Consider the following 27,935-nt stretch of genomic DNA (forward strand, 5'->3'; position numbering starts at 1 on the left):
CTTCCTGCACCCCCAGGGGGCAAACAAGTCCCACAGAAGTAGTTGAAGCTGAACAGTTTTACTGTGGAGATGTCCCAGGGTGACTGAAGCAGCATTGCTGATTGATGGCAGACACCCAGGGGCATTCAGTGCACCCCAGGGAAGCAGACAGCATGTGGGTTGCAGAGGGATGACAGCTAAAAGATGGCAGTTCCACATGGCAACTTCTGTATTTTGAACAACAGGTTCCACTAAGAATGTTCTTATCAGGAATTACCATTCCCTTTCATTTCTGGCAAGCCACCACTTCCCACAAACATGAAGTCCTCCAAATACCTGGAGATGTGGAGCTACCTGGTGATCACAAGTAATTCTTGTTGGTTTGAGAATGGGGGTGTTGCTCAAGATGTTCCATGGCATTTCCCCAATGGGTGTGTTTAAGAAAAACAGAAATGAGAGAAGAGGCATCAAAGAGCCACTTCTCACCAAAATTCTAGTGCTGTTCTGGTCAGCATGAGAGTTACCAGAAATGACAACACTCAACCAAGAGGATATAACTTGAAACAATGGAAGCACAAAGGAAGTTGGTTAGGTTCATCAGGGTTGATTCTCCACCCCAAGTAAGAAGAGGTCATTTGAGAACCAGACTGAACCACTGGAGACACCTGCTCTGAGGGAAGACAGATGTGCTCTGCTGAGCACCTCAGAACTGTAAGACTTTAATAAAATAAAACAGGGCTTTGGATTTCCCTGCTTTGCTCTCTGCTCAGTGACCTAAAGAATGATACAGGAACAGCTACTCCCATGGGTCTGAACACCCCAGTGCAATTAAATGGTTACACACCATTAACTGGTTACAGCCCAGGCAGCCACAGAACACTCTGTCAGGTTACTGGGTACAACTGATGGGCTCAGAAAGGCAGGAGACAGAAACAAATGTGGAGTCAGTTTTTGATGAGACTAGAATTGGAGTCAATTTGTTCTTCCTGGATAGGAAGTCCCACGCTCCCTCCTCCTGAAAGACAAATAAAATAATAAAAAAAGTCCTGTACAGTGTGTAAAAGGGGCAGGGAAAGGCAGGCAGGGAGTTTTCTAGCTTCATGGCTGACCCAGGACCTTTGAGTCAGTGACATCTGGGTCAGTGCTTGTCTTTCCAGATGGTGCTTGGAAACACCAAGTGTAAGGAACAAGGAAAATACACTTTACCATTGCTCCCTGAATGCAACATGAGGCTGACCCAAGAGCCAAGCTGCCACTTAATTATGAACACAGAGTTCAAACCTTTGCTGGGTTTGCAAGGAGACACTTCAAAACAGTTCACCTCTATGAAGGCAAAAAAATTCACAATAGACTCTCTAAAAGATTTTTCATTCTGGATCCTCCCTGCACAAAATCATGACAGCATTTTTGTAGGGTCTGAGGGAGGGGGAAAAGTTAGGAGTTAAAAACACAGAAATAAAGAGAGAATCCTTCTGCATGGCAGCAAGCAAAGGAAACTGTGCTTGCTCTGTAAGAATGCAAACTGGAAACACTCTGATCTCCATCAAGACCAGCCCAACCCTGCTATCAACTGCAGGTGACACTGTGCTACTGAGCCAGGCAGCCTTCATTAGGATTGGAACAATTATCCATGTTCAGAAAGGAGGCCCTGATCATTCTCTTTCCTCTACATTATTTCCCCATTGAAAGAAACTCACCCTGATGGTTGTTTCCACAAGGCCTCTTCTTGGTCTTTTTTTTGGCTGCTTGGATAATCAACAGGAGGATGGACATTCCACTCACCATGAGCAGTATCAGACAAATAACAATAAGTGATAAAGGTCCTGGAAGAAAAGCAGAAGAATACACTAAAAAAGAGTCATGGTTCTAGCTGGAGTTCCCATGGCTTTTCAGCATTAAAAGAAATAACCTAGAAATCTAGAAGTACCCCTGAATCAAAGCCTCCCAGCTGCCAAAGAAATCTGGAATCCTATGCATGTCTCACTGGAAGATTGTAAAATACAGATATGGTTTCTGAGAGAGTGATTTTATTTCCAGAGAAATCCATTTCAGGTGAAAATTCTGGAGCAGCTCCAGTAAATACAGAGATTAGATTGGGTGATTTCCTCTCCTTACCCCAGTGGGTTTCTGTGGGGCTGTTCTTATCCGAGCACATGGAAGGACTGGCACTGGGTCTGGAGAGTGGGAATATTGCAGCTGTCACATTATTCTTGCCACCAGGGGTGGAAAGATTCAGAGCAGGAGGTGCAGTCTGAGAGGTAGCTCGCTGGGTGGTATGGTTGCTGCAAACAGCATCACTTGTTTTTGTCCCCACTTGAAGAGTATTTTTCCCAAGAAGGCTGCAGCTAGAGATGTAAAAAAAAAAACATTGGTGCAGTTTTTCAAACAGCTGCAGGGATGACTTTGTAAGCAATCTCCAAGGAACAAGTGAGTGAATGTTACAATTCCTGTTTTATCAAACTCAGGCTTCACCTTTCCTAGATTCTACAGATCAGTAGAGAACAACTAAGCTAATCAAAGTTATTCCTGGAAAAAACCTGACATTCTGGTTTTCTTGGCATCTCTGCATATAACAGCCATGAAGCACAGCAGCATTTCACAAAAAATACCCTTTTTGCTACAGAAATAAACTTTTTTAAAAAAAAAAAAAGACTGAGAATACTGTCACTGCTTCAGGTGGAGAGACAAAGGGGGGAAAGCAGACAGAGGCTTCAAATCAGTACAGAGACTGCTCAAGGCCAGGAGGAATGTGGTTCCACTGCACCTACTGGACCTGTACTCTACACACCATGATTTGGGCATCAGGTGCTACAGAGGGAAACCCAAAATGTTGCTCTGAACATGATCAGGGATACATACTTAGTCCAAGGCTGGCAGTTTTCATTTCTCCCTATGGAATAAGAGCCCTCAGGACATGGTGAACATACTGGAAAAAATTGAAAGAGGGAGAATTTGAGTTCAGTTACCAAAGTAGATGTTTGACAGCTACACAGCAATTACAGTAGTAGCTTGTAGCTTATAGAACAGACCCAATCAAACCCACAGGGCCTCTAAAACTGTATTATTGATGAGACAAATGACAGCAGCTTTTACACTAGAAATAACATGCATTTTATCCAAAATGGAGGCAAATTTGGGGGAGTGACACATCACTAACTTACCACTTCCCAGTGGATGCCCAGCCTCTGGCATGTAGCCTGCACGGCACATGCAAATCCTGTCAGAGGTCTTCTCACACTTCTTCACTTCCACACTTCCCTTCCCTGGCAACAGCAGAATAAAAGGCAAGAAAAAATAATTATTTACTCAGTTTTGTGTGTACTAACAACTTCAGAGGACAGAATTTGTTAACAATTCTGAAGACACCAGTTTTCAGGCAGTAGAAGCCTCTACCACCAGTAGGTTGAAATGATAAGCCAGCCTTTGGACTGGGTCATCTGAAGAACCAGGTTTTAAAATCAGCATTTGAGAAGCACCCAAAGATAAGAAAAAGCAGACTGCTTGCCTCCCAAAGTGGTATCAAGCAATGACCACTACATACAGCTGACTTACTGGTGTTGCAGACTGTACAACTCCTGCAGAAGTCGTGGCTGTGCTCACTGCTGAAGAATTCATCTTGGCAGGGGGCACAGACAGTGTCTGCTGTGGCTGTGCAGCGTTGTCTCATCCTCTCACCTAAACCAGAAGAGGCAGAAGGAAGAACTGACTGATACTGGAAAAAAACTCTCTTCATTTTCCTGCATTACAAGGAATGAACACCCAGAAAGCAACCACTGCACTTACAACTCTGTCTGAAAGCATTCAGCAGAAGATTTACTATTCATGGCAGAATCCCTGGAAGTTTTTACCCACAGCAGCATTCTAAATCCTTGAGAATTGAGTAACAGAGATGCCACTATCTTTTCTCAGCTAATTAATAGTAGCACAAAGAAAATGCAGCAGACTGACACATTAGGGAAGCTGATCCACACAAAAGAAGTTCAAGACCACGTAGCTCTTTCAAAGGGGAGAATTCTTAAATTTAGTTATAGAAATAATCAGTTTAGACTGACATGGAAGTCTCCTCATTAAATGCTTTTCCTCCATGTTTTTTCCTCCATTACAATGCAGACATTTCCATCAAGCTCTTTTCTACCACCTGTAGGTTACTAACTGATCAATATTACTGATCAAAGTCTAATCAACAACCAGTGAAAACTACTTACCAGGGGCACAGTCCTTGCAGCATTTTTCATGGAAAGGATATTCATGTTCTTTGCATTTCAATCCCAAGCAATGGCCCAGGGTGACTGCCAGCAACAAGAACAGAAGAGGAGAAAAATGTGAGTAAAAACCTACAGCTACCATAATGCAGCCCTCCTGTCCCAGCAAAGTTGTGATGGTGACAAACTCTTGGAGAAGTGACTCTAAGTTGCTGGTGACCAGAAGAAGCTCTTATGTAGGCTGCTGGGAAATTCCCAGCACAGGCTCCACGCCCCCATCCATCTTCCCCACAGCCCAGAAAGTTATTTTTTGCAGTTCACAACTAAAATATTCACTAAATAAGATTTGGCATTATGACAGCATGATGAAAATTAAGAAACTGCAGACAAGCATTATGAAAAGATTTCTCTTCATAGCCTTAGAAGAGAAAGCCAGAACTAGAGGTGATCCTTGCTACTGTAAGGAGAAGTATTAAGGCACTCCAAAAGTCATGCCTGAAAAGCTTGAGGGCTGAGAGCCATAGGTAGAGACAAGAATTCCAGAAAAATCAAACATGCCCATGAGGTGGAAGCACTCAGATACCAAGTCCTATTAGCAGTAGGCTGGATTGGTTGTGTACATGGAAAAAAAACAACAAAAACCATAAAAATCAAACATGGAACTCCTAACTAGTGTGTAATAAAAGCCTTTAAGTCCCTAGACTCCCTAAGCAAGTAGGGTTTCCTCTATAGAAAAGGATTTACAAGAATCTGAGAAAGACTGAGTGCCTAAAAAATATTTAAAAGATTTTTTTTAAATAAGTCTCCAAACTAGAATAGTTTGAACATTGAAAATTCCAACACAGGAAACTCTCTCTACCTTCAAATCTCACCATGCAGTCCACTTTATCCTCACAGCTGTTACTTTACATGTATTCCTTATTTCTGACAGAAAAAACCAAAACATTAAGGTGCAGAACACCATGCATACATTAAAAATTAATTTTTTGCAGCTCCTTAAGTTTCAGGTTTATCAGGGGTATGATCAATATTGCCATTTTACATACAACATTTTTGCAGTTGTGTTCCCTTGTATTTTTCAAGGAATTCCATACTCACATTATCAGAAGATTATGCATAATTTTTGCCTCTGCTGACAGATTAAGTTCCAAAATTCTTCACCATATTTCAGCTGCTCAGCTCTTCTTTCCTGAGCATCAGGATTAGATAGAACTTATCCACTCAAATTATATCTAAATAATTGAATTGTGCAAACAACTAGGTTATAATACAAGAATGAAGTTGGGACATTTATAGAAGTTTTTTTTCCCACTCACTGACAAACCTAAAACCAGCAAGATTCCCAAAGCATGGAGAAAAATATTTAATGGAAAAAGCTGTATGTGTATAAAAAGACTGATACAAGTAATTTAATTAAAGAAAAACAAAACCAAAAAAACTCAAAACAGACAGCAATACTTATATTTACATTATATTAAGAGAATAGATTTAATCAAATATAATATCTCACTTGGATTTTCAGGCAACCCATCAGAAAGAGGGGTTTTTACAGTAAAGATGAAACCAGAGTAAAAATAAATTTTCTAATTTAGACAGTAGTGGATATGACCCTTGTGTTGCAAAATGCTTTCAGAGATTACCCAAAATGAGACTGATTAAAAAGTTTCCCAGGAGCTGACTGTACATAGCTCTGGTAAAATTAGTTCAACAGCAAACCCTCTATTCCCCTCAGCTTCATCATTCACAAGTTCATCAGCATCATTAATTTGTCCAGAGACAAATTAATACATACTTAAAATATACTTAATTATACTAGCTTTAACAATTCTACTTATGTATAACCACACAGCCAGGTGAATCCTGTTGCTCTGTCCAACATCTTGAAGTCCACAAAGAAACCTTCCCCACTGTTTCCATTTTAGAATGAAATTTGATTTTTTAAGACATGAGCAATCTCAGATTCCCAGTGCAGCTGCAGACACAAAACCTGTCCCACTATTACCAGATTTCTTTTTAAATTAGCTACAGAAGAGTTTCCCTGTGAAATTAGAACAAGTTGCTCCCTAAAGACAACTCAGAGGGAGGGAGAACTTGTATTAAATTCTCAGCAATGTATTAGTAGATTGAGAACAAAACAGTGGAAGATTAATGAGCCAATCAGTCTGTGTGTGGATATTCTCATGAGGTCAGAACACACGTATTTGAACCACATCCCCTTTACAAAAGCCACCATCTTTCAGTGTCATTTCTGATTTCCATGATCAGCAGCTACAAGGGCAGCAGAAGGAGTTAAAATATTCAAGAAGCCTCCACCAAATGCCACGGGCAGCTGAAACTTCAGCTGGGTTGACTGTAGAAACCAGGAGCTGATGTAGTCCAGTATCTGCCCCAATATTTTTGGGCCATTCTCCCCTCATTCCAAAGGCAAGAGAACTGCAGATCTTAGCTATGGACGGAAGGTTTTGTTAAGTCTAGGACAACACACTGTAGGCATAGAACACAGATAGCAGCAAAGTAACTTTCTGTCTGTTTGGAGTTGCATTTTTTTTCCTTTTTTTCTTTTTATTTTGAAAGCAAGAAAGTGCTTCAGAGCTCTGGAAAAGCCAGCAGGATCAGAACTCCTCGTGGACATTCCGTGCATAGTCCATAAGCTTGCTGCCTGTGAAGTATTCACTGTATTTCAGGATCTCCTCCAGCTCCAAGTGATGGTTTTGATTTTCATCTGCTACTGCTATCATTTGTTTTGCTTCATTCAGGGCATTGTATTCATTCATAGGATCCATATATTCCTGAAAGATGGTAGAAAAGTTTTCAGTCACTAAGCAGGCATTTCCACAAACCAGAATAAGGAACCTGAACTCTCTGCAAGCTTCAGCAATTATGAGACCAACACAAGCAATCCCAAAGTGAACATAAGTCATGGAAAAATCTTTTTAACAGGCTCACATCTGTCTCCTAGCTGCTTGCTCATTCACTGCTCCCTTGGCTGCTCTGATACAAATACAGATTTTCTCAGCTGATGCCAGTGTCTATAATAAAAATAGTTTTGCCATTTGACTAAACTCACTATCAAATCTGGTGGGGTTTGTGAAGAAGAATTCAAAACTAAACAGTCTGTGATTTGCCTTCATGTACTCCAAATCCATACAAGTGTCTACGTGACAAAAAACCCTAAAAGCAACAATGACACAAGGAAAATTCCCTCCCTTTTTAACAAAAAGCACAACAACACTGTCTGCAAGCACTACAGAACATTGCAATTCAGTCTGGTGAAGAAGACAGACACAGTGGAATGTTGATTCAAATATTTTTAGAATTTTGCATATTGGTTTGCAAGGTATTTGAGGGAAACTTACCTCCAGCTCTTCCATTGTGACAATACCATCATGGTTAGCATCAATCACTTCCTCAAATTCCTTCCTTCTGTCTTTCACCCAGTCATCATCAATATCCTGAGCTTGCTGGTTCTCAACAGTACCAACAGGTAAGGAAATGAACTCTGATAGGGTAAGTTTCTTATCTCCATCCTGATCTACAAGAGAAGCACACAGAAAAGTACTTGCTTAATGCCCATTAAAAAGGAGAAGTTCCTTCAGGTCAGAGATGTCATAGGTACTGGTTTCAGCAGTCCACAATCCTGACTCTTGCACAAAAAAACAAATTACATTTGTTTTCTACATTACATTTACATCCCTGGTCAGCCAAAAACTCTGTTCCAGTGCACACATAAGGTTTGAGAGGGCTAAAAAATACATACTCAATATACTGAGCAAAAAGGATTTTACTGCCCCTTAAGGTCCTCACCAGGGTGCAAGCTGGGTGGGTTTTGTTGTTTAAATTGCTGTTTATTTTTTTAGCAATCTATTGCAACAAAACTGTACTTACATCTGTATCCAGTCTCCTGCAGTATTAAAATTCAGGTAAATTAACACTTGTAAAAGACTGCATGCTGGAGGTGTTCTGTCTGTGTGTGTTACACCCAAATATCACTGGAAACTTCATATTTATGAAGCTAACAACCAGCAAAGGCATAGCTCCCTTTTCTTTTTAATGCAGGTGTTTTAGGGGTTTTAAATATGCATCACTATTGACTCAACAGGAAAAACGTGTGCTAACACTTAGAATTTTTTTTTAAATATTACTTTCTTAGAAATCTCCACCACTCATTTCCACAATCATGACTGTATGTCATGATTCTTACATGGTGACTGTACTGGGTAAGTATAAAGCAATTAATGACTATTCCATTCTCTCATGGAATATTCACATCAATATATTCTATAGTATTTTAATAGACATTAAAAACCTTTCCTACAATTGCTGCAGTGACCCCACAATGCAGCAGCTGATCTTCTTTGTATGAAGCATTCAGAATATCATGGCTTTTATATTATAAGTTTGAAAGATATTCTGAAACCTGCACTCAACAGCTCCCAAGAAATGTGTTTTTAAATTCCATACCCAAATCTCGGATGATTTCTTTCACCATGAACTTCAGCATTCCCCTGCTGTGCTCTGGATGAAGAAAGGACAAGAATTCTTCTTCATTCAACAAGAGATCAGGAGGGGGGTTGTCAGCTTGGTACCATCGATCTTTCAGGTTGTCTAAAACTTCCTGTGCTGGAAATTCAAGAAAAAAGGCAAGAAGAGATGCTGCACTAAGCACCAAGAAATGCATTTAGCTTTTTATTACTTAAGGATACAAGTATTTATCACTCCTCTGAGCTACCTTGTCTGATCCACATCAGAAAGCAGTCTGAGTTCAGAGAGAAACCCTCATATGTTTCAGTTATCACTATAATTTAATAGAAATATTTTTGTAGCAAGGAGCAAATGCAAGCTGAAGTACACTTAGATGAACAGATACCAAATAATTTACATTTTTACATCTTTTATTTCATCTTGCACCACACAGACAAGCACTTTTTAAGTGAACTCACTTTTTTTAAAGTGATTTTTTCCTAGACTTTACTGAGAATCATAATTTGTATGTGTGTTTCTGCTCAAACCATGCATCTGACTTGAAGAAAAGAAACCAACCCTGCAACACAGCATTGTGTGCACCTACTGGTCCTCAACATATCCAAACAGGAAAAAACCCCAAACCTGCACAGAGTATTCTTTTTTCTGGTGTAGGCATTTTCTAAATGACACACTGGAAAAAATAATCTGCAGCACACCCTGCTACCCTCAGAATATCCTAAAACACAAACCTGAAGCTTTTCACAAGTTTTAAAAACCCTCTGAAAGACTGCAGTCTTTGGATAATAATTATTTTGATTTAATAAATTGTCTTAAACAACTCCTGCATGCTTTTGGTTGCTGAGTTACAAGAGAGGGGAAAAAAAATAGTCACATCTACATTTTTGAACAGCTAGTTGTAATTAAGAGTTAAGTCTTCAGTAAATGGGTTTTTTTTTTGTGAAAAGCAAAGAAATCCTTCAGAGTCTGAATATGAATCACAGGGCAAGTTTGTAAATGGCAAGTTTTAGTTCTATCAAGGACACAAGGAAACCCAGAATAATCAAATCACTTGCTTAGAGTTTTCCAGTGTAGCCAAGCCCAAATATGACCATGAGCCAGCAATGTGCCCTTGTGGCCAAGAAGGCCAATGGCATCCTGGGGTGCATTAGAAAGGGTGTGGTTAGTAGGTCAAGAGAGGTTCTCCTCCCCCTCTATTCTGCATTGGTGAGGCCACACCTGGAGTATTGTGTCCAGTTCTGGGCCCCTCAGTTCAAGAAGGACAGGGAAGTGCTTGAAAGAGTCCAGCACAGAGCTACTGAGATGATTAAGGGAGTGGAACATCTCCCTTATGAGGAAAGGCTGAGGGAGCTGGGGCTCTTTAGTTTGGAGAAAAGGAGACTGAGAGGTGACCTCATCAATGTTTTCAAATATGTAAGGGGTGAGTGTCAGGGAGATGGAGTTAGGCTTTTCTCAGTGGTGACCAGTGATAGGACAAGGGGTAATGGGTGTAAATTGGAGCATAGGAGGTTCAAGTTGAATATCAGAAAAAATTTTTTTACTGTAAGGGTGACACAGAGCCCTGGAACAGGCTGCCCAGGGGAGTTGTGGAGTCTCCTTCACTGGAGACATTCAAAACCCACCTGGACACGTTCCTAGGGGATGTACTCTAGGGGGCCCTGCTCTGGCAGGGGGGGTTGGACTAGATGATCTTTCCAGGTCCCTTCCAACCCCTAGGATTCTAGGATTCTATGATTCTATATTAAAAGTCACAAGTCAATCTCCCTTTGCCTACTTTTCTTACTCAGTCTGAAACAAAACTCAACTGTCAGTCAGCAGTGGAAACTGTTGTTATCTGCAGAAATCAAATAATGTTGTGTCCCCAGCTTTGGCCTGGCATCCAAATTTAAGAGTGCTTCAGCATAAGACTCAGAATGTGCCTCAAGTGCCACACATTCAGTCATTTTTTTAATACAGACTGAAAAAGAGTACTTTTACACTGCACTAGAATATGAAAATAAGTTCTGCCTCTCACCCTCAGGAAGTGGTAGATAACTAATTTGATTTTCCCAAAAAAGGCTTGTTACCTAGGTAGAAAAATGATTATGTACACACTTCCCTTATTCAGCACATCTTTTATCTGAGGAGCATTCCTGTAAACTGTACTTAACCACACTGCCATAAAACATGCTGCACAGGTGTTTTCCCTGCCATAAAAGTCAAAGACCCATTTGCATTTTAGTTGCTTTTTGATAAATGGAAAATATAACATAACCCACTTTTAAATGACTAATTCCTGCAAGGAAAGGCTAAGGCCTTGTGCTTGACTGAACAGTAAATTTAAACACTTTTGGATAGAGGGGAACAGGGAGATTAATTTAAGAGTTGCCATACTTATACCAAACCAGATCCAAATGAAAATTTCAATCAGGAAGAAAAGATTAATCTCATTAACCTAAAGAATCCATCACTCTTCATAAAGGACTCAGAGAAAACAAGAAACAATCATTGGGCAACCTTCTGCTGATAACTTCTGGTCTGCTTTGCAGTGCCTAAGTGTGCCTCTTATTTAAGCACATAAATCCCTCCTCAATTCCAGAACAGGGATCATGGATAGAATCTCCCTTTCGTTTGGAGCAACAGGGGAGCTGGTTCCCAAACTAAAAGTTCCATGGTCTGCAGACAACACAGGTCGGATAAATTGTAGCAGATTGTTATAAGTGAAAACTATTCAAACAGAAGCAAAACAGTAACAAAAAAAAGCAACCAAATATTTCAGTGTTAAACATTTATATTGGGAAGGTAGATCTGAGCTGGGAAGAAATGTAATATTTCTGTCTTATTGCTTACACATTCTACAGTTGTGTAGAAGCAAAACTAAAACATTCATCTTGCATTAAGAACAGTTTTGATATTCAGATTTTAAGAAAGTAAAAGAAAGACCAACACACACTTACTTTCTTCATCTATTTTCAGTTCTTCATTGTTTCTAATCTTCTCTGCAATCTCTTTTTCATTAAAGCCCTTGCTTGCCAAAAATTTAATTTTATATTCGTCCCAGGATACGTGGCCTGTAAGAAAGAGCCATAGCTCAGACATGACATATCCTGCTTAAATGACAAACTTTTGGTCCCATTACTTATAAGAGTACATGTTAAATCCTTGGGTTCAGCACTATGACCATCACACTAAGCTTTATGAATGGCAAACACGAACACTCTGATTTGCTTTTGTTTATTTAGACAGCCAGGCCTTGTGAAAATAATCTATTTATATCACCACCCTCACCCCATCCCTGGCAGTGCCTCTTGTTACAATTTCCTGTGACTACAAAGGAAAGAACAGTGCAGTCAGCACAGAGCTGTGAGGCTGAATCACCATTGTTCTGACTGCCCACAGCCCAGAGGAACTCAGCTTTTGTCACATCACCTCCAAAAAGCCACCAGGAGGTCTGGCTACCAGCAGCCAACTCCAGATGTCACCAGGAGGTGGAGGAACCTGTCACCTTACCATCACCATCAGGGTCCACGGCTCTGAAGTGCATTTTATTCTCTTCCACAGCTTCTTGGAAATGCTCATCTGTCTTTTCCATGATCCAGCGCTGCATTTCTTTCGCCCCGATCTTTTTATCATGATTTATATCCACCCTATAATGAACAAGATTTAGGTTTGGGGACTGAGGAGCTGTGGCATAATTTTAGATTTTAAATTTATTACTTTATTCAACAATAACTAATGGAGAAAAAACAGAAAAAAGAGTGTATTCACAACCCTCCTTGAGAAGTTTTACTTTTTTCAACTACAGAGTAGACAAGCAGCAAGTTAGCCATTTATTCCCTAATTAAAGTAACTACAAGGTTACTACTGAGTGAAAAACATCCAGCCATACTTTGCTTTGCTGTAAGTTAACTCCTTTCATGTTTGAGTACATTTTTCAAGTAGAGGAAACCACAAAGATGGCAATTAGCTCCTTTCCTATTGGTTTGGAATTGTCACCTGCCAGCTGCTGCACTTTCACTACTCTGAAAAATCTTTCCAACTTTTTACCTTGACCTTCCAAAATCTCTGAAGTTTACTGATGAGCTGTGTCTGCCTATATCACATTACAACTATCCTGACCATTAAAAAAACAATGAAAATATAAAGTGAATAACATTGGTGCAAGGACTTGCCAACTATTTCATACTTGGACTGTAGTATGTGAAAACTTTTGACTGTAGTAAGGGAAAAAAAGCAAATAAACCATGTTTTCTCCATTATGCCTTGCTCTGTGGTAACATTAGATGACAATTTTTAATTCTTAGCACAGATAGAAATTGTGCACATGTATTTGTTCAACATCAGGTTTCTAAGTCGCCAGGCTCACTTTGCTGTGTCAAAGGATGTGCTTGTGCTCAGTGATATTGGGCTATTTCTACCTGGATACAATGATCAATAAATGTTCAATCTAACAATCCACTGTTCTCCCTGTACTACCAATACTGGTTTATTTTATTACATCACCATACCACTAAAGCTCATTCATTAAAAATAGGTTAATATAAAAATAACAGTTGAACAAACAAAAAAACCCAGTACCATGACACTTTAAGGTTTTTTGAGCATACGGTTAAGTACTTTTTCAAAAAAATACAACAAGGTTTAAAACTGGAAAGACATCACTAACATTTAGAAGATAAGATTATATTTAGAACACACCAAAACCACTCTTGTCCAATTAAAAAAGCCAAAACAATAAAGAAACACAAAACAAAAAACCACAGCCTGATTTCATATCTGTTTCCATAAATATCTTAACAGTACTGAAGTGTTTTCAGTGAAACTCAAATATATGATAAATGTAAATGTCAACTAAAAAAAACTTGAGCTAAACACCACCCCAGCACATCACATTCTACAACACTTAGCTGTGTTAATAAATGCAAAATATCAGTGGGTTTAAATATTGTATCCCATCTTTCCATTTTTCTGTGAGCAGGCTCAGGATCAGCTTTTCAGCACCAATGGCAAGACCAGTGAAATGCTGTTGTTCCACTGGCATTTACCAGGTTAATTAATGTGGGGTTTGAGATGGAATAGGTACTCCCAGAAATGAGAAGGGAAAACAAAGCCTTTTCCCCCTGAACATTTTAAGATTCCAGTTTCCCCAGATCAAAGCTATCAAGCTTGCTTCTTCCAAGCTGTACTTTCCATCTAAGGCACGTTGTACCCAGGGAGAATGGTTAACAAACATCCCATTTGTTGCTCCTTTAGGCTCATGAAAATGCACCTTTGTTCTGCTGGCACCAGAAGTCTCCAATGACCCAGATTCTCCTCAGCCAGCAGGCATCCAGTGCAAGATGTCTGCAAGAAGCACTTCTGCTTCTGACAGGGATATTTACAACTGGATGAAACACAAGCACGGTCCTGCTGTGAGGTTACCATGTAACAATAAAAACAAAAGCTTGTTATCCTTAGATAACAATCTCATTCAGAACAGACTACTGAAAACAGCAAAAAAAAAAATTCAATTATTTCATTTTTGCAAGGTGATATCAAGTAATCTGCCCTCACAGATTTTCTCAACCTCAAGGTACCTTGGCACTTGCCCTTGGAAAGACTAAAAAGACACACCTAGGGTTTTCTGCACCCTCATTTCAGGGGGCAGAGGGGAGCTACAGGTTAACCTCTAACAAACCACTTCTGCAGACCTGCAAAGACTGACTTGGGAAACCAAACCCCAGAATTATCAACTGCTACTTGTTCCTTCAGTCACATGTAGCTTGCTTGCCTACAAAAGCATGCTTGGAAGAGCTTTTCTTCCATCTATCAACTTTATTTTCAGTAACTATTAAATTATTGCTTGAACTGACTACTTTTTGTCACACTGTAGATTCTCAGCTGTCATTAATTAAAGCCACATTGTCGGTTTCCTTTGTCTTCAAAAGGAAATAATTCCAAAGCATTTGGAAGCCTGTGCCTTACCAGCTGGCTCTCAGTATTTTTATTTTCACTCAGCCTTTAAAAGTATGTCTAGAAAGCAACCAAACTCCTCAGAATTTCTGCATTTCTCATCTAGTCTGAGAATCTTAGTGAAGTTGACCTAGAATCCACTTCCTTTAAGCTTCCTAAAACTACCTCTTTCATAACAAACAAGCAGAAATTAAGGGAGTTAGCAACTGGTGAATGACAATTTACTGACCACCAGCTAAATTTGTTTCCAAAAAGGAAAATTAAACTTTCTAAGCACAATCTTTCTATTTTTATATAACCTAACAGTGATGTATATGGTCTGACCAGCAGACAGAAAGGATTTTACTCTAAACAGAAAAGGCACTCTGGTTTGCCTGTCTGTTTTACTGGAGAACACCAGAAAAAAATAATTTCAGTGTTATTACTGATAATTTCTCCCCGTTAGTGCAAAGTTCACAGAAAAAATGCTTCTTTAAGCCTTCTCATTTTATCTCGAGTATATGCACAACCCCACACCATCAGCAACACAAAGAGCACCCAGAATTTGAGCTGTTCTTACAAAAAGGCAAATAAAGGCAATCCTGCCACCTTGTGTCTGAAAGTCTGCACTGACTTTGAATTCCATTTCCATTCTGACTCGCATCCATCTGGCAGCCTCTCAGCTGATGCAAACCTGATCTAAGTTTTCACACAGCAACAGCAAGTCCACAATTTTACTAAACCACAGCACAAATCCTGCATACTGGTTATGACTCTCAAAACTTGCATTCTAACTCCTGAGAACAGTTTATACAGATATGTTAATACCTTCATAACATGGACTTAGTGCTCTGAGTAGGATGGTTTCACCCTCATCATTATAGTTTTAAAATATTACAGAAAAGTTTGCAAGTTTTTCTGCAAACAGAGCCTGCCCTGTTCTTGGCAATGTCCTTTGAAACAGAACTTACTTTGAAAAGATGACCATGAGCTTTTTCCTGTTTTTCCTGGGCTCTGAATCTTCCTCAAACTCTTCCATCTCTTTCCCTAGAAAAACTTCTTGATGAAATTCTTTGTTAAGATGTCCATCCATCTCCATTTTGACCCCGTTCAAGTGATCTGGGGGCAAGATCTCATTCTCATCCTTGCTGTCAGCTGGCTTTTCTTTGAGAGCTGAATTATTTGCAGGCCTTGCATAAACATCCATTAGAAGAAATACAAACAGAAGGGACAAATACAGAGATCCCAGACTGCAGAGAAAGGCCTGTCTTGACATCATGGTTTCCTTTTTATTTGAAGTATCAGCCGATTAAATTACTGTGAATGGATTAAAGGATCTAAAAACAAAATGGAAGAAACACACTCGAATTAAACTCTAGAAAATTATGTCACCAATAAAACGCCTCCTAAAATTCAGAAGAACCAACACACCCACACAAGTATTTGTGGTGAAATAGTACCTTTGTGGTTAAATAATAAATACACGATAAGAAATTAATCTGGGTCAGTTTTCAGTCTGCACAATCATAACCTCTATCAGAGCACTCTGAAAGTTAACATCCTCTAAATGACCTCGTTCAGCTCTGCACATTGTCTTCAGGTGTTATGGCATCAGCTGACCTGACACCTGAAACCCAAACATTTCCTGAGTAAGGCTGAAAGAGGTGTTTTTTTGGAAACAGATGACAGAGGGAAATGTGATTACAAACGCTCTCACACAAAGGGGAGATGGAAACACCCAGGAGAGAACCAGCACGAGAAGCAACCTCAGGGGCGGCCCCTTCATCACCTGAAAACCGCTGCCACCCATCTGGCAGCCGGCGGGGACAACGAAAACGCCCGCAGCCCGACAAAACCGAGCAGGAGGGAGCACAAAACCCACACAACCTCGAGGAACACCCGCCCAGCCCCACAACAAACCCTAACACCGCAGAGAGGGCTGCCCTGCCCACCGCGAAGGTCAACGGCGGTCCGGACCCCGCTCCGGGAGGGACCACACTGACTCACCGAGAGCTCCGGAGGGAAAGAGAGGGAATGCAACCTCCGAGAACGGTGCCAGGCAAGCCCGGCCCGGCCCCGCTGCCCCGAACCCTCTGAGGCACTGAGGGACCCCAGGGCCGCTCCCGCCTCAGGCACGGGCGGACGGAGCGGAGCGTGGCAATGACGTCACCGCGCATGCGTGCCGAGCGAAGGGGGAGCGGCCATTTTGGAGCAGGGCAGGGGTGTGTCTTGTGCCGCCATTTCCCCTCACAGCACGGCCCCTCCGCCCCGAACGCTCCGCAACTGGCAGGGCCTTAAGGCTGCCGCGAGGCGGAGAAGCGGCAAGGCAAAATTTCTTCCTTACCTCAATGAACAATAAAGCAGATCTTGTCCTTCAAGTGTGAAGGAACTTTTTTTCCCCTCCCCTGCCAGCTCCCCTACGCGCGCGTCTCCCGCCTTGTGCCTAGCGCTCATCTATCGTGCTTGGGCAGCCCTTAAAATACCTTTCGTGCGCTAACACGCCGCTCCCAATCCTTACGAAATCGGAACAGCAGCTCCCTAGCTAACACACAACGGGCTCCACCACGCTGGGAGCTCGCAGGTGCTGGGAGGCAGCACCGCCACCTCCCACAGCTCCCGGGGGACTGCAACCACCTCCAGACCTCGGCTAAGAAGGCGCCCGCCGCCGATCCCCTTGCCCGCAATCAACATGGCGGCTGCCCTGATGCAAAATGGCCGCCGCCCCCCTTGCCCGCAACCAAAATGGCCGCTGCCCTGCTGCAAAATGGCCGCCGCCTCCCCTCAGCCAAGGGGCGGCCGCTCCTCCTCCCTCTTCCCCCAGCAGCCCGGGGATCAGCTGAGCGGCAGCCGCCACACAAACCAAGACCGTGCCGGAGGCCCAGCGGATCGGCGGAGGAAGGAGCCGCTCCTCCTCCTCCTTCTTCTCCTCCTCACGGCCTGAACCGGCGCTTCCCTGAGGAGAAGGGGAGGAGGAGGGGGAAGCGGCCATGAAGCCGCCTCTGAGGGGCGGCGGAGCGCGGTGAGGCTTCCTGCAGGAATCTCTCCCCTTCTCCTCGGAGGCCACAAAGCCCTTCCCGCCTAAAACTCCGGGGAGAAGAGGAGGAGGAAGGGGAGGGAGAAGGCGGAGGGTGGGAGAGGGCCCCGCGGCCATGAAGCTGTGGCGCCTGTTGTGCCGCCACAAGACGGCCCTGGGCTTGGGCAGCCTCTCTCTCTTCGCCGCGGTCCTGCTTTACCTGGCCAAGTGCACCTCCGAGGGCTTACGGCCTCTCCCTGCTCCCCGGGGGCTCCCTCACAACCAACCCGCCGCCATACCCCCTCGGGGGGCCCGGGGGCCGCAGTTCCCCGCGGCTCCTCCGCTGTCCCCTGAGGAAACGGCGTTCATGGCCGTGTTGGTCACCAGCGGCCCGAAATACAGCGAACGCCGCAGCATCATCCGCAGCACTTGGTTGTCCTCCCGCCCGCCTCACGATGGCATCTGGAGCCGCTTTGTCATCGGTACCGGAGGGCTGGGAGCCGAGGAGCTGAGGAGTTTGGAACTGGAACAGAACCGCCACGGAGATCTCCTCCTTTTGCCGGAGCTGCGGGATTCCTACGAGAACCTGACCGCTAAAATCCTGGCTGCTTACGTCTGGCTGGATCTGCACCTGGATTTCCAGTTCGTCCTGAAAGCCGACGACGATTCCTTCGTGCGTTTGGATGTGCTGGTGGAGGAGCTGAGAGCCAGGGAGCCGCATCGCCTCTACTGGGGATTCTTTTCGGGCCGCGGTCGGGTGAAATCCGGTGGGAAGTGGAAGGAGAGCGCTTGGGTGCTGTGTGATTATTACCTCCCTTACGCCCTGGGCGGGGGTTATGTGATTTCCGCGGATTTGGTGCGTTATCTGCGCCTCAGCAGGGATTACCTGAACATGTGGCAGAGCGAAGATGTCTCCCTGGGGGTCTGGCTGGCGCCCATCGACGTGAAGAGGGTGCACGACCCTCGCTTCGACACGGAGTATAAATCCCGGGGTTGTAACAATAAGTACATAGTAACTCACAAGCAGAGCATCGAGGACATGCTGGAAAAGCACCAGACCCTGGCTAAAGAAGGAAAACTCTGTAAAGAGGAGGTTAAGCTGAGGCTTTCCTACATGTATGACTGGGGGGTGCCTCCTTCTCAGTGTTGCCAAAGGAAGGATGGGATCCCCTGAAAGGCTGAGGGAAGAAAACTTTGAGTTGTTGATTGACTCTGAGCTTGGTTACTGTTACCTGGGGGTGGGGGAAAAAAATCCCGGTGAGGAGGGCTTGAAAATGACTCAAAAGATTTTGCACGATTCACTATGTCACCACCAACGAAACCCTGGAATCCTAATTGCTGCTGATGTGGCATGATGTAGAGGTGTTTGAAAAACAAATAGATGACAAAAAGCAGATGGGAAGGGTCGGGTGGCAAGACTGAGGGTGGCAAACAATGGGTTGCAAAATATGGATAGTACAGAAAACTTGGGGGAGACAACTTGGATGAAAAGTTGCTGGAAGATTTTTAGCAGACCCTAAGATTTATTTAGTAAAGATATAGGGCTTAGTAAGACTGTGAAACTGGCAGCTGCCATTGATTTCTTGGCAAGGAAGACGTGGCAGCTTGGCAAGGTTTAGATTCTTATGAGGCCACAAATCAGGTGCTGTTGCCAGTGGGAACAAGGTGAGTGGTTGTTGACACAGGCAGACAAGGGAAGGGAACAGTTTTACCTCCAACATTTCCTTGGGGGGGACACAGAGTCAGGAATTTACAGGAATGGAATTATTAGACCTGTGTAACTTGTCTCCAAGCTTTTTGTTGTTCTAAGGACATCTTGTAGATAATTTATCTGGCAGCTAGAGTCTGGATTTAGGAAGGTGGATGAGTTACAGTATTTAGCAGACACAGGAGACATTATTTTGGGGGCAGATAGTTCTGCTACAAAGCTCACCTTCAGTTGTCAGGCACTGGGGCTGTTCCTAGCTTATCCTCCAAACATAATCCATGCAGGAACATTTTCCCTCTCAACAGTAATCTCCCTGACAGCCACAAAGTCAGGCATTGTAGACTTCAGGTTTATATTGTTCTGGATTCCTTCTGCAAAATGTAAATTTTCAGGATTTAATCAGTGGAAGATGTGTGTCCTAAGGTAGGTGTCACAGCTGAGAAAGTAAACTCAGTTTGTACTCAGAGAGAAAGAGTAATAAAGAGAAATAAGAAAGAGAAAGAGAAATAAGTTCCCCCAGATTCCTCTTTGAGTCCAAACTAAGGACAAACATCCCAACAGCCACACATAGATCTGTGTGGATTCCCTCCACATGGATTCCCCTCCAAAATTAATTTTTTACCCAGTAGCAGTACAGAGTTACTGACTTCCAGTAACCTTTGTCAACTACAGATTTTCAGCAGAAGCTGAGTTTTTAATTTGATGCCTGAAGAGCATTCTTACTTTTCAGTTTAACTGTTGCACACTGCACTTTCATATCATTCAGTTTCTTCCTCTGTTCCCACCTGCAGGAAAAGACAAATTGTAAAGAAAAAAAAAAAAAAAAGGGTACTGATATCTCTGTATTTTTGCTTTTTAAGTTAGCAGTTCATACCAAAGGAATCAAGTATGGGGTTTTTTGTTCCTCTCTTGGTTAAATTATTTAGGAGCAAGAAAAGTCTTCTGTAGAGACTGATGATTCTGTTTTGAAAGTTTGAACAAATCTTTGGCTTTCTTATGAAACAAAATTAAATTAAGATACTGAAAAAAAAAGTTATTTTAGCATGTATCCATTCTAATGCATGCTTAGGTATTGGCAGGTGTGCTTTTCAGCAAGGTGTACTATTCCAGAACAAGAATTAATTAAGACTACAGGTAATTTAAATTGGTTTTAGCATTAAAAAAATCTATTTGCCCTTTGGGCTTCACTAGTATTGTGTGTATATAAGTGACTAAATGCTTGTAATGTGAGTATTTATTTATTATTATTGAAAATGTATTGTGTATAGGAAAAATAAGGTAGTTAAATGTCATTTTAAAGTTGCTCAAGGAGGTGCTGTAACATCCATGAGGATTACATATCAAGCAGTGCTTGAATTTATTGGTGTACAAGCCATTATTTAAAGTGCTGGGATCAGAATTCCCTCAAGCTGGTGAGAAGGTTCTGTTCACCCTGTTCTGCCCAGAACTGTGTCCCCAAATTGTTGATTTTCCTTCTCCCTCCCCACAACCCACAAAAAACCCACAACTCCTCCCAAACCCCCACAAAAAAAGGCATTTTTCATTGCTGTCAGAGAAATGCTGATCTTTGACCCCATGGAAGACACTTTCCATGCAAATACTTAACTATTAAGATATTCTATTTACAAAACAAATTAACATGGAAAGGCTTGACAGATTTTTTTTGTCTTTTGGTAAGTGGTCTTAATTTTCTTAGCAGACCCCCCCTTACTGCAATTATAGCACTTAAATTTCCATCCCAGTCAACTGGGACATTCCATAAAAGTAGCAAATTGAGTTTGTGGAACTTCTTTGGGTATTTTAAAAGAAAATCACATCATCTGGGAGAGAGCAGACATCCCACACAATGTGTGGAAAAAAACCCCAAAACATACAGGACAGGATTCTTTTGTTAACAGGATTATAACAGGATTATTTTGTTATATTTTACTAGAATTTGCATTAGTGATGTTATTTTGAATAATGAAGAAACACCTGTGTTGCATGGGGGAGTCACTAAAGTTTTAAAACTTCAGGTTCCATCCAAAACTGCTTTTTGAGCCCATTTTTTTTTTTTAAGCAAAATAGAAAGCACATTTTGACCAACACATGAATTGAATCTTTTTAAAGTAGTAATTAAAGGCTGTCTTTCTACCTCCTCAGGACTCCTGATTTCCTGACATCATCTCAGAAGCCTGATACACATAAAACATATGGTTTTATACTTAATAATCACAATGTCATCTTTTTTTCTCTTGAAAGGCAGAGGGAAGAGTCTGACTTGAGTGGGTCCAGCATCTGGGAAGATGTTTTGGTGCTGCTGAGAAATGAGTGGGTTTGGTCTTTATTGGACTGGAAAGTTTTGTTGTGGGTTTTAGTGAAAACAAAATTATCCAGGAATCAGGAATAGATTTTTTTTTTTTTTTTTTTTTTTAAGCCATTCTAAGTGGCAATAGCTTAGTGATCTTAGTGGGCTTTTTATTTTGTTAAATAGGGGTTTTGGCTGGTTTCCAAGTTTTCATAAATACTTTGTGCATTTAATATTTAATATTAGTGGTTGGCTGGGGGGAAATGATCACCTCAGCTTTTCCAGGTGTCAGTGTTGGGCAGCTGGGTCAAGTCTATAAGCTTCTGCTACACACTCAGGATGCCACTGAGTTGGTCTGTAACACTAGTGAGCTTTTTGTTACTGTTTTCAGATTAAAAAAAAATTATTTATTTCTAAAATCAGGCATTTAATATTCTACCAGAGTTAAGAGATACAGGAAAGAAATAAATTGTTCATCCTGTGTCTTCTCTCTGGTCTTACCCCAGACTTGATACTGAAATATTTAAAGCTTAAATTACTTAGTTTAAAGCTTAATTACTTTAGTGTGTGGAAATAAGCAGCATTCATTTCCATACTAAATAAATGAACAGTTCCACCTAAAAAAGCCTCAAGCTTCCAAAAATTCCTAAAGCCAGTTCAAGACTGAAAAAAAATAAATAAATACCAGAACAGACAGAAATTGCTGTTGCTGTAACTGAACACTTTCTTTTCTGACTGTCCAGCCTTATTCATGTGAAGTTTGCTTAAATACAGGCTCCTGTGTCCTGCTTTTGACAAATGTTACATTTTCTGTAGCTGAAATGCCTCCTCTTTGAGCATTAAAATTCCTATTTCATATCTGGTAGCTGCAGAGGGAGGTGATGAAGAGCTGCAGTTCTTTCTGAGTTAAAATCTGGGTTTTTTTGGGATTGCTGAATGCTTGACAAACTGGCAGCACCCACATTGCTGTGTGTTTTATTTAGAACACACTGTTGCTCCATGTACCTGTGTAAAATATCCTTTTCCCCTGGAACTGCTTCATGCCAATGTAATATTCCAGTTTTTACTGTCTGATACAGACTATTTAGGGAATGTTTGGCCAAACTTGGAAGTGGAGCAGTGTGTTACTTCCAGCCTGTCTGAAGCTGAAGGATGCTACAGGATCCTGAGTGTGCCTTTCTGAAACAGAGTGAGCCTGGGGTACTCTGCTGAGCCTCTGAAATTGCACATTTATGTTGGGTTTTTGGGTTTTATTTTCACAGCCACACAACTGAGCCCTTTAGGGAGCAAGGTGTGGCCCAGAGTTTATTTGCTCAGCACTTACACAGGAAGTAAACTGCTAGAAACCTGAAGCTGTGTCCATGAGAAGTCCTGGTAGTTGCATTAGTGCAGTGTATATGTATTTTTCTGTCCCTTCATGGCTGCCTTTGTGGGCCAAAGGATCTGTGTGCTGTGATTTTTAATAAAAGAATTTTGCTGTACCAGTGATTGCTTGTTCTGTGTAAAAAAAAAAATGAAAATATTTTTGTTTTCCAACACAGCTGTCTGAGAGGTACAGAGCTCACCAGAACCCTGAAGTACTTGGTGGTTTGGAGGGAAAATCCCTGGGATACAGGAGTATCCATAGATATCTCTTCAACCTAATTAAACATCAGCAAATTAAACTGTAAAGCACTCAGAAACACTCTCACTAAAAAGTGTATTGATTCTGGTCTCAACTTTGAAGTATTTTAAGCAGTTAGACACCAATAAACATTATTGGCTTTAGTCCTGGTTTATATTTAAAAAAAAAGCAAACAACAAAATACTAGCAACACTCTGGCAACTGAAAATATTCTCAATAGAACTTTTGCTCAAGTAATTTCAACACTTCAGGCTGCTTAAATACCACTTACCTGCTGCTGCTGAAGCACCTATCCCATTCCCTTGGAAATTAATATTTTCTTGCTGCTGCTGCTTCTGCCAAAGCCTTGGAAGCACATTGTGGGCTCCAGCCCAGAGCAACACCTGGAATAAACCAAAGAAATAAACCCAAAGAGGACTCTGAGTAAGACCCAAGCTGATCCCAAGTGTCCAGGTTCTCACTAGCAACTCTTCAATTGCCTCTTCAGATTTTTCTTGGAGGCATTTACAGCCAAAACACCAAAAAAAAAAAAAAAAAAAAATCATTTTCTCATTAACACTGGGATCTCAAATAACTGCAGTCACCTCTTGACACATGGAAAGCTTTGGCAAGTTTAATCCTTGTTAATCAGGCTGATGAGCACTGAGGGGTTGGGTACCTCAAACACAATCCAGGCTTCAAGCCACCCCCCTGTTCCTGCTGCTTTTTAAGCCACAGCAGTGCAAGAAGAGCAAAATGAGCTTTTTCACCTCAACTTTCAGCCTGAACCAGCCTTTTTTATTCTCTATTTCCGAGATATTCACTCTGCTGGGCACCTGAAATCACAGGAAAACATCAGTCTTATATTAGCAGCCAATCCCTACATGTTTCTGGGAAAAATCCCTACATGTTTCTGGGAAAAATCCCTACATGTTTCTGGGAAAAATCCCTACATGTTTCTGGGAAAAATCCCTACATGTTTCTGGGAAAAAAAGGAGCAAGTGGATGGGGCCAGATTTGTTGGGTTGGTTCCTTTCCCCCCCAAGCCCCAGTTTGCTGGGAAGCACACTGCATTGTGCATTTTTGCTCCTTTAGGACTCAGCCACCTTCCACCTTTCATTTATTGCCTCTGGGACAGTTTTCATCACTCAAAACTTGTTTCAGAGTCCAAATTCCAAAGCAAAGGAGCTCAGGAATTATTCCAAGGCCAAGCTATCTGAGGTAAATCAGGGCACAAGTGTGAAACCTTGAGTCCAGGAGGAGTTCTTTTGCTGTGTGATGCTTTCCTTCCAACACAAATGACCAAATTGCCATTGATAAGGAGAAGATTTACAAATAATGCAAATCAAGGGAGCTAATTCAAACCTGGCTGCCCAGAGAAAATTAAACACAAAGGGAGATTTCTGCCAGTAGCCAAGGAAGCTGCCTAAAAATAGAACTCATGGATTATAGAAAAATACAGAGATAACCAGTGCCCAAGGGCTTGCTTTTCTCAAAGAGAAAATGATGGCAGGACTTGGTGCCATCAGCTGCAGGTTTGCAGCTACTCAGGTTTTCAGAAAAGGGAAAAAAACTTTTGTTTTTTTTTCCTCCAAGCAAGACACTACCTCCCCTCTAAAACCAAACCCTCTTCTCCAACAGCCCAGTTGTTCCAAGGCCACTCACCTGGAAGCCAAACCAAACCTTTCAACTCACCTACCCTGCTTTTTTTCCCCCAGGAATATTCCAAATAAAAGCCATTTACATGATGGGACTTCCACAGAACAGTGTCCATCATCACAGCCCAAAGACTCCACACTAAAAACAACCCAGAGCTCTTCTTGCTGCTTTTAAAAAGACCTCTTGGTCTTCACCTTGTTGTCAAGGAATCAGCTGGGAAGGAAGAAATAAGCAGAGGTGAGGAAAAGCCTCAACTGCTTTAAAGGAACATTCCCACCTGGGTATTGTTCAGCTGGTTTCCCTGATGCAATTAAAATGGGTATTATTTTTTTCATTTTTTAAAAAATACATTTTCATCCAAATAAAAACCCCCCACATCCAACTAAGGAACTCGCATCTTTTTTTCCAGAAAGATCTGAAATAAGACTATTAATTTTCTTCATAAATTATTCAAAATAACTGGGAAATTTGTTATTGAAGCTGACCTTGGAAACAAGGTGATGGATGTGTCTGGAGCCCTCCAGTTTTCCTGTTCATGTGCCCTATGCAGATCCATCACTAGGTGTCACTCGGTGCCTTGAGAAGCACGGCCAGGATGTGTTTCTTGGGGGAAAAAAAGAGAAAAAAATATCAAAACAGGAACTTCAGCAGTGTTGAAAGACTCAAATTCGTTATGACTAACATAAAGCTATCAGGAGTGGCACAGTTCTGGCCTAATCCAGGCACTGCTCTCAGGCTCTGCTTTTACACACAGCTCAAAAAGCCAGCACACACCCAAAAATTCAGCCCTACTTCCACATCCTCTCCTCTGCCTCTCATTTCATGTTATCAGATTCAATGAAAACATGGAAAAACTGAAAACTTTTGCTGGCCCTAACCCTCCCATGGAACCCAACCCACAGCACCACCAACAACTGGGATACAGGTTTGCTTTAGTACCAAAACCTCAAATATTCCACCCCTCAGCCACTCTCCCACTGTTGCTCCAAATGGCTCCAAAGCTCCACACAAATGGGCCTGGCCCAAAAGAGCAAAGAGTGACCACTGAAAACTTTTTCTGTCCTTAACCCTCCCATGGAACCCAACCCCCAGCACCACCAACAATCAGGCTATGGGTTTGCTTTAGTACCCAAAATGTGCAGACATGAAATCAGAGCTGCTGACTCCTCAGTAGCTTTCAGACTCTCTTCTGCTGAGGGGTTTTTATGGTTTTTTGGTACCTTCTTCCTCTGCCTTTTGCAACACCTGAGAAGCATTGTTACTACATCTAATTTTCTGCTGTAAGGCTGATGGGGGAACTGCTGGGTAGTTCACACTCTGTCTCCTCCTGATGCTGCCACCACCAAGGGAGATTTCTTTCCTCTGGACCCAGGTAATGGCAGCAGTGGTTACCAGGTTCACTCATTTTTCGGGCAGCACTGCCAGGATGTGTTTATCCACACCAACTGCAGCTACAAGGTCTGCAAAGTACAGCTGGGATAGCAGGCACAACCATCTGCTAATGAGCTGCAACACTGAAAGCAAGAAGGTGATAAAAAAAATTAATAAAAGTTTGGTTGTCTCTTGTCTGGCCATTTTTCTGGCTGTAAGGTACCTGAAAGGAAAAATCCTTACTCGTGCAAGTTTGTCATCTGCTTTTTTTTTTAAATTGTGTAGAATTTTGGCTGCCTTCCCTCCTTTGCTCAGCTGGGCCCCATGAAAGGGATTCAGAAAAAGATGTAGGGAAAAATGTTGTGATGCTATGGACTGAGCAGTTCCCAATCTGTTTCCACCAAGCATGTGTCCAGTATCAGAGAAAAGGGAAGACCCAAGGCCAGCAAAGCCAGGAGCCACGGGTGGCAAGAGTACCTGAGACCAGATGCACTTGTTTAGCTCCCCTCTTGACAAAATACATTTCAGATCTCTGGGGGCTTTTGCTGGTTGTGATTCAGCAGTGAAAAAAAAAAAAAAAATCAGGTGTGGCTTTGAGGGGTTGGTTGTTTTTTGTAATTTTTTTTTTTTTTTTTTTTTTTTTGTAATTTGCTAATCTGAAGGAGCTCCTCTGAACTGAAGTTTGCTAGGTGGGTATTTATGTGAGCACAGGGAAAAGACTGTCTGGTGTTTCAGGATCAAAAAGCAGTGCCAGCCTCTGTTCTCCTGCATGGGACCTTCCAAAATAGAGCATGCACAGGAATAAGCAGCAGAAACCATGAAAGAAGAGAAAAATGGTAAATAAATCATGCACGTGGAGTCAGGGCATGACCTCTTAGCACCCAGTGGGTTTTGAGTGGGTGCTGTGGCTCTGGCTGCCATGACATTAAAAGCTGAGATGGCATCATCTGTGTTTTTAGGGCATTTGTCTGGCTCCAGGGTGGGAGCTGGTGTGACAGTCTGGGAAATGGCACAGAAAAGAAACACTTCTGAGAAAAGGAGAAGTGTGAGGAGGAAGAAGGATTTATCTTTAGTGTCAAAGGGCTTGTGAATTTCTTTGCTTTTGCCATGGAAGGAATCACGTGTAGCAGTTAGGTGTATTTTTTGTTGGGGGCTTTTTTGGGTGGGGAGGAAATGTTTTTAGGGGCCTCCTTTGCAAACTCTTCTTTAGATGAGCATCTTGGCTCCCCAGAGTGTCCCAAAGGAACCTGACAGATGAGCAGGGGGGGGTTCTGGTCACCACAAGAGCATGCAGGAAATGTTTTGCCTTTAGGGGTTTGCTGGGTGCCATGCCCTGTGTCTGCAGGAGGCTTTTTAACCCTGGGGGGCAGCTGGCAAGTAGATAACCACAACAGGGGACATTGCCAGGCATCTTTTACTTTCCCCCTTGACTTCTGCAGCCTGCAGAGCCTGAGAGAGCTGCTGATGAGTTTGCTGCTCCCCATCATCAGAGAGATGCTCTTTGGCTGAGAGGATAACAGCTGGAAATGTAAAAGAGGGACTTTTTTTGCTGACACTAATGGATTGGATTAAATTTCTGCTGCCTGGTTTCTAATACTTTCAAAACTTTACTTTCCAGAGTTTATGCTTGGGTCGTTGGGAACAAGCTACTTCCCCTCCTGTAGCACTCTAGGAAATGGCTGTATTTGTTGTGTGTTTTCCAGAGGTTTTCTTGGTATCTC

The 27,935-nt window shown here is 42.1% G+C and overlaps 3 protein-coding genes across 6 annotated transcripts in view; 1 reads left to right on the forward strand and 2 right to left on the reverse strand.

The window, feature by feature from the left end:
* Nucleotides 1-4,646, reverse strand: part of TNFRSF4 (TNF receptor superfamily member 4) — a 48,493-nt gene extending 43,847 nt beyond the window's left edge. Inside the window, exons 1-7 of the mRNA XM_071767207.1 lie at nt 4,185-4,646; nt 3,532-3,654; nt 3,141-3,242; nt 2,839-2,905; nt 2,095-2,324; nt 1,677-1,802; nt 780-994 (exon numbers count right to left, since the gene is read on the reverse strand). Of these exons, the coding sequence (XP_071623308.1) occupies nt 924-994; nt 1,677-1,802; nt 2,095-2,324; nt 2,839-2,905; nt 3,141-3,242; nt 3,532-3,654; nt 4,185-4,326 (861 nt within the window). The 5' untranslated portion in view covers nt 4,327-4,646 and the 3' untranslated portion in view covers nt 780-923. The remainder of the gene's footprint in view (nt 1-779; nt 995-1,676; nt 1,803-2,094; nt 2,325-2,838; nt 2,906-3,140; nt 3,243-3,531; nt 3,655-4,184) is intronic.
* Nucleotides 4,647-5,520: 874 nt separating this feature from the next.
* On the reverse strand, nt 5,521-18,563 carry SDF4 (stromal cell derived factor 4). Of its 4 annotated transcripts, none has more exons than XM_071767204.1 (7): nt 18,473-18,563; nt 15,545-15,910; nt 12,153-12,289; nt 11,600-11,713; nt 8,643-8,801; nt 7,538-7,713; nt 5,521-6,970 (listed from the first exon to the last, which is right to left on the reverse strand). In XM_071767204.1, the coding sequence occupies exons 2-7, from the start codon at nt 15,850-15,852 to the stop codon at nt 6,794-6,796; spliced, it is 1,071 nt and encodes a 356-aa protein (XP_071623305.1). In that variant the 5' UTR covers nt 15,853-15,910; nt 18,473-18,563; the 3' UTR covers nt 5,521-6,793. The 4 variants fall into 4 exon arrangements, with proteins under 4 accessions (XP_071623305.1, XP_071623303.1, XP_071623306.1 ...); XM_071767202.1 differs by lacking the exon at nt 18,473-18,563 and adding an exon at nt 17,807-17,946; XM_071767205.1 differs by lacking the exon at nt 18,473-18,563 and adding an exon at nt 16,918-17,252.
* Nucleotides 17,337-23,062, forward strand: B3GALT6 (beta-1,3-galactosyltransferase 6). The gene has a single exon (XM_071767206.1). It carries the CDS (start codon nt 17,723-17,725, stop codon nt 18,758-18,760), a length of 1,038 nt encoding a protein of 345 aa, XP_071623307.1. The 5' UTR covers nt 17,337-17,722; the 3' UTR covers nt 18,761-23,062.
* The last annotated feature ends 4,873 nt before the right edge of the window (nt 23,063-27,935 follow it).

This window comes from Heliangelus exortis, chromosome 23 (genome assembly GCF_036169615.1).
Source record: "Heliangelus exortis chromosome 23, bHelExo1.hap1, whole genome shotgun sequence".
NCBI classification, from domain to species: domain Eukaryota; kingdom Metazoa; phylum Chordata; class Aves; order Apodiformes; family Trochilidae; genus Heliangelus; species Heliangelus exortis.

Coding starts and splice junctions, on each gene's coding strand:
- SDF4 (XM_071767204.1), bottom strand. CDS start 15,852: ATGATGTCAAGACAGGCCTTTCTCTGCAGTCTGGGATCTCTGTATTTG. Junction 8,802..11,599: donor ACTGAAAATAGATGAAGAAA/GTAAGTGTGTGT, acceptor TTGAATTTCCAG/CACAGGAAGTTTTAGACAAC. Junction 6,971..7,537: donor TCACAATGGAAGAGCTGGAG/GTAAGTTTCCCT, acceptor ACCATCTTTCAG/GAATATATGGATCCTATGAA.
- B3GALT6 (XM_071767206.1), top strand. CDS start 17,723: ATGAAGCTGTGGCGCCTGTTGTGCCGCCACAAGACGGCCCTGGGCTTG.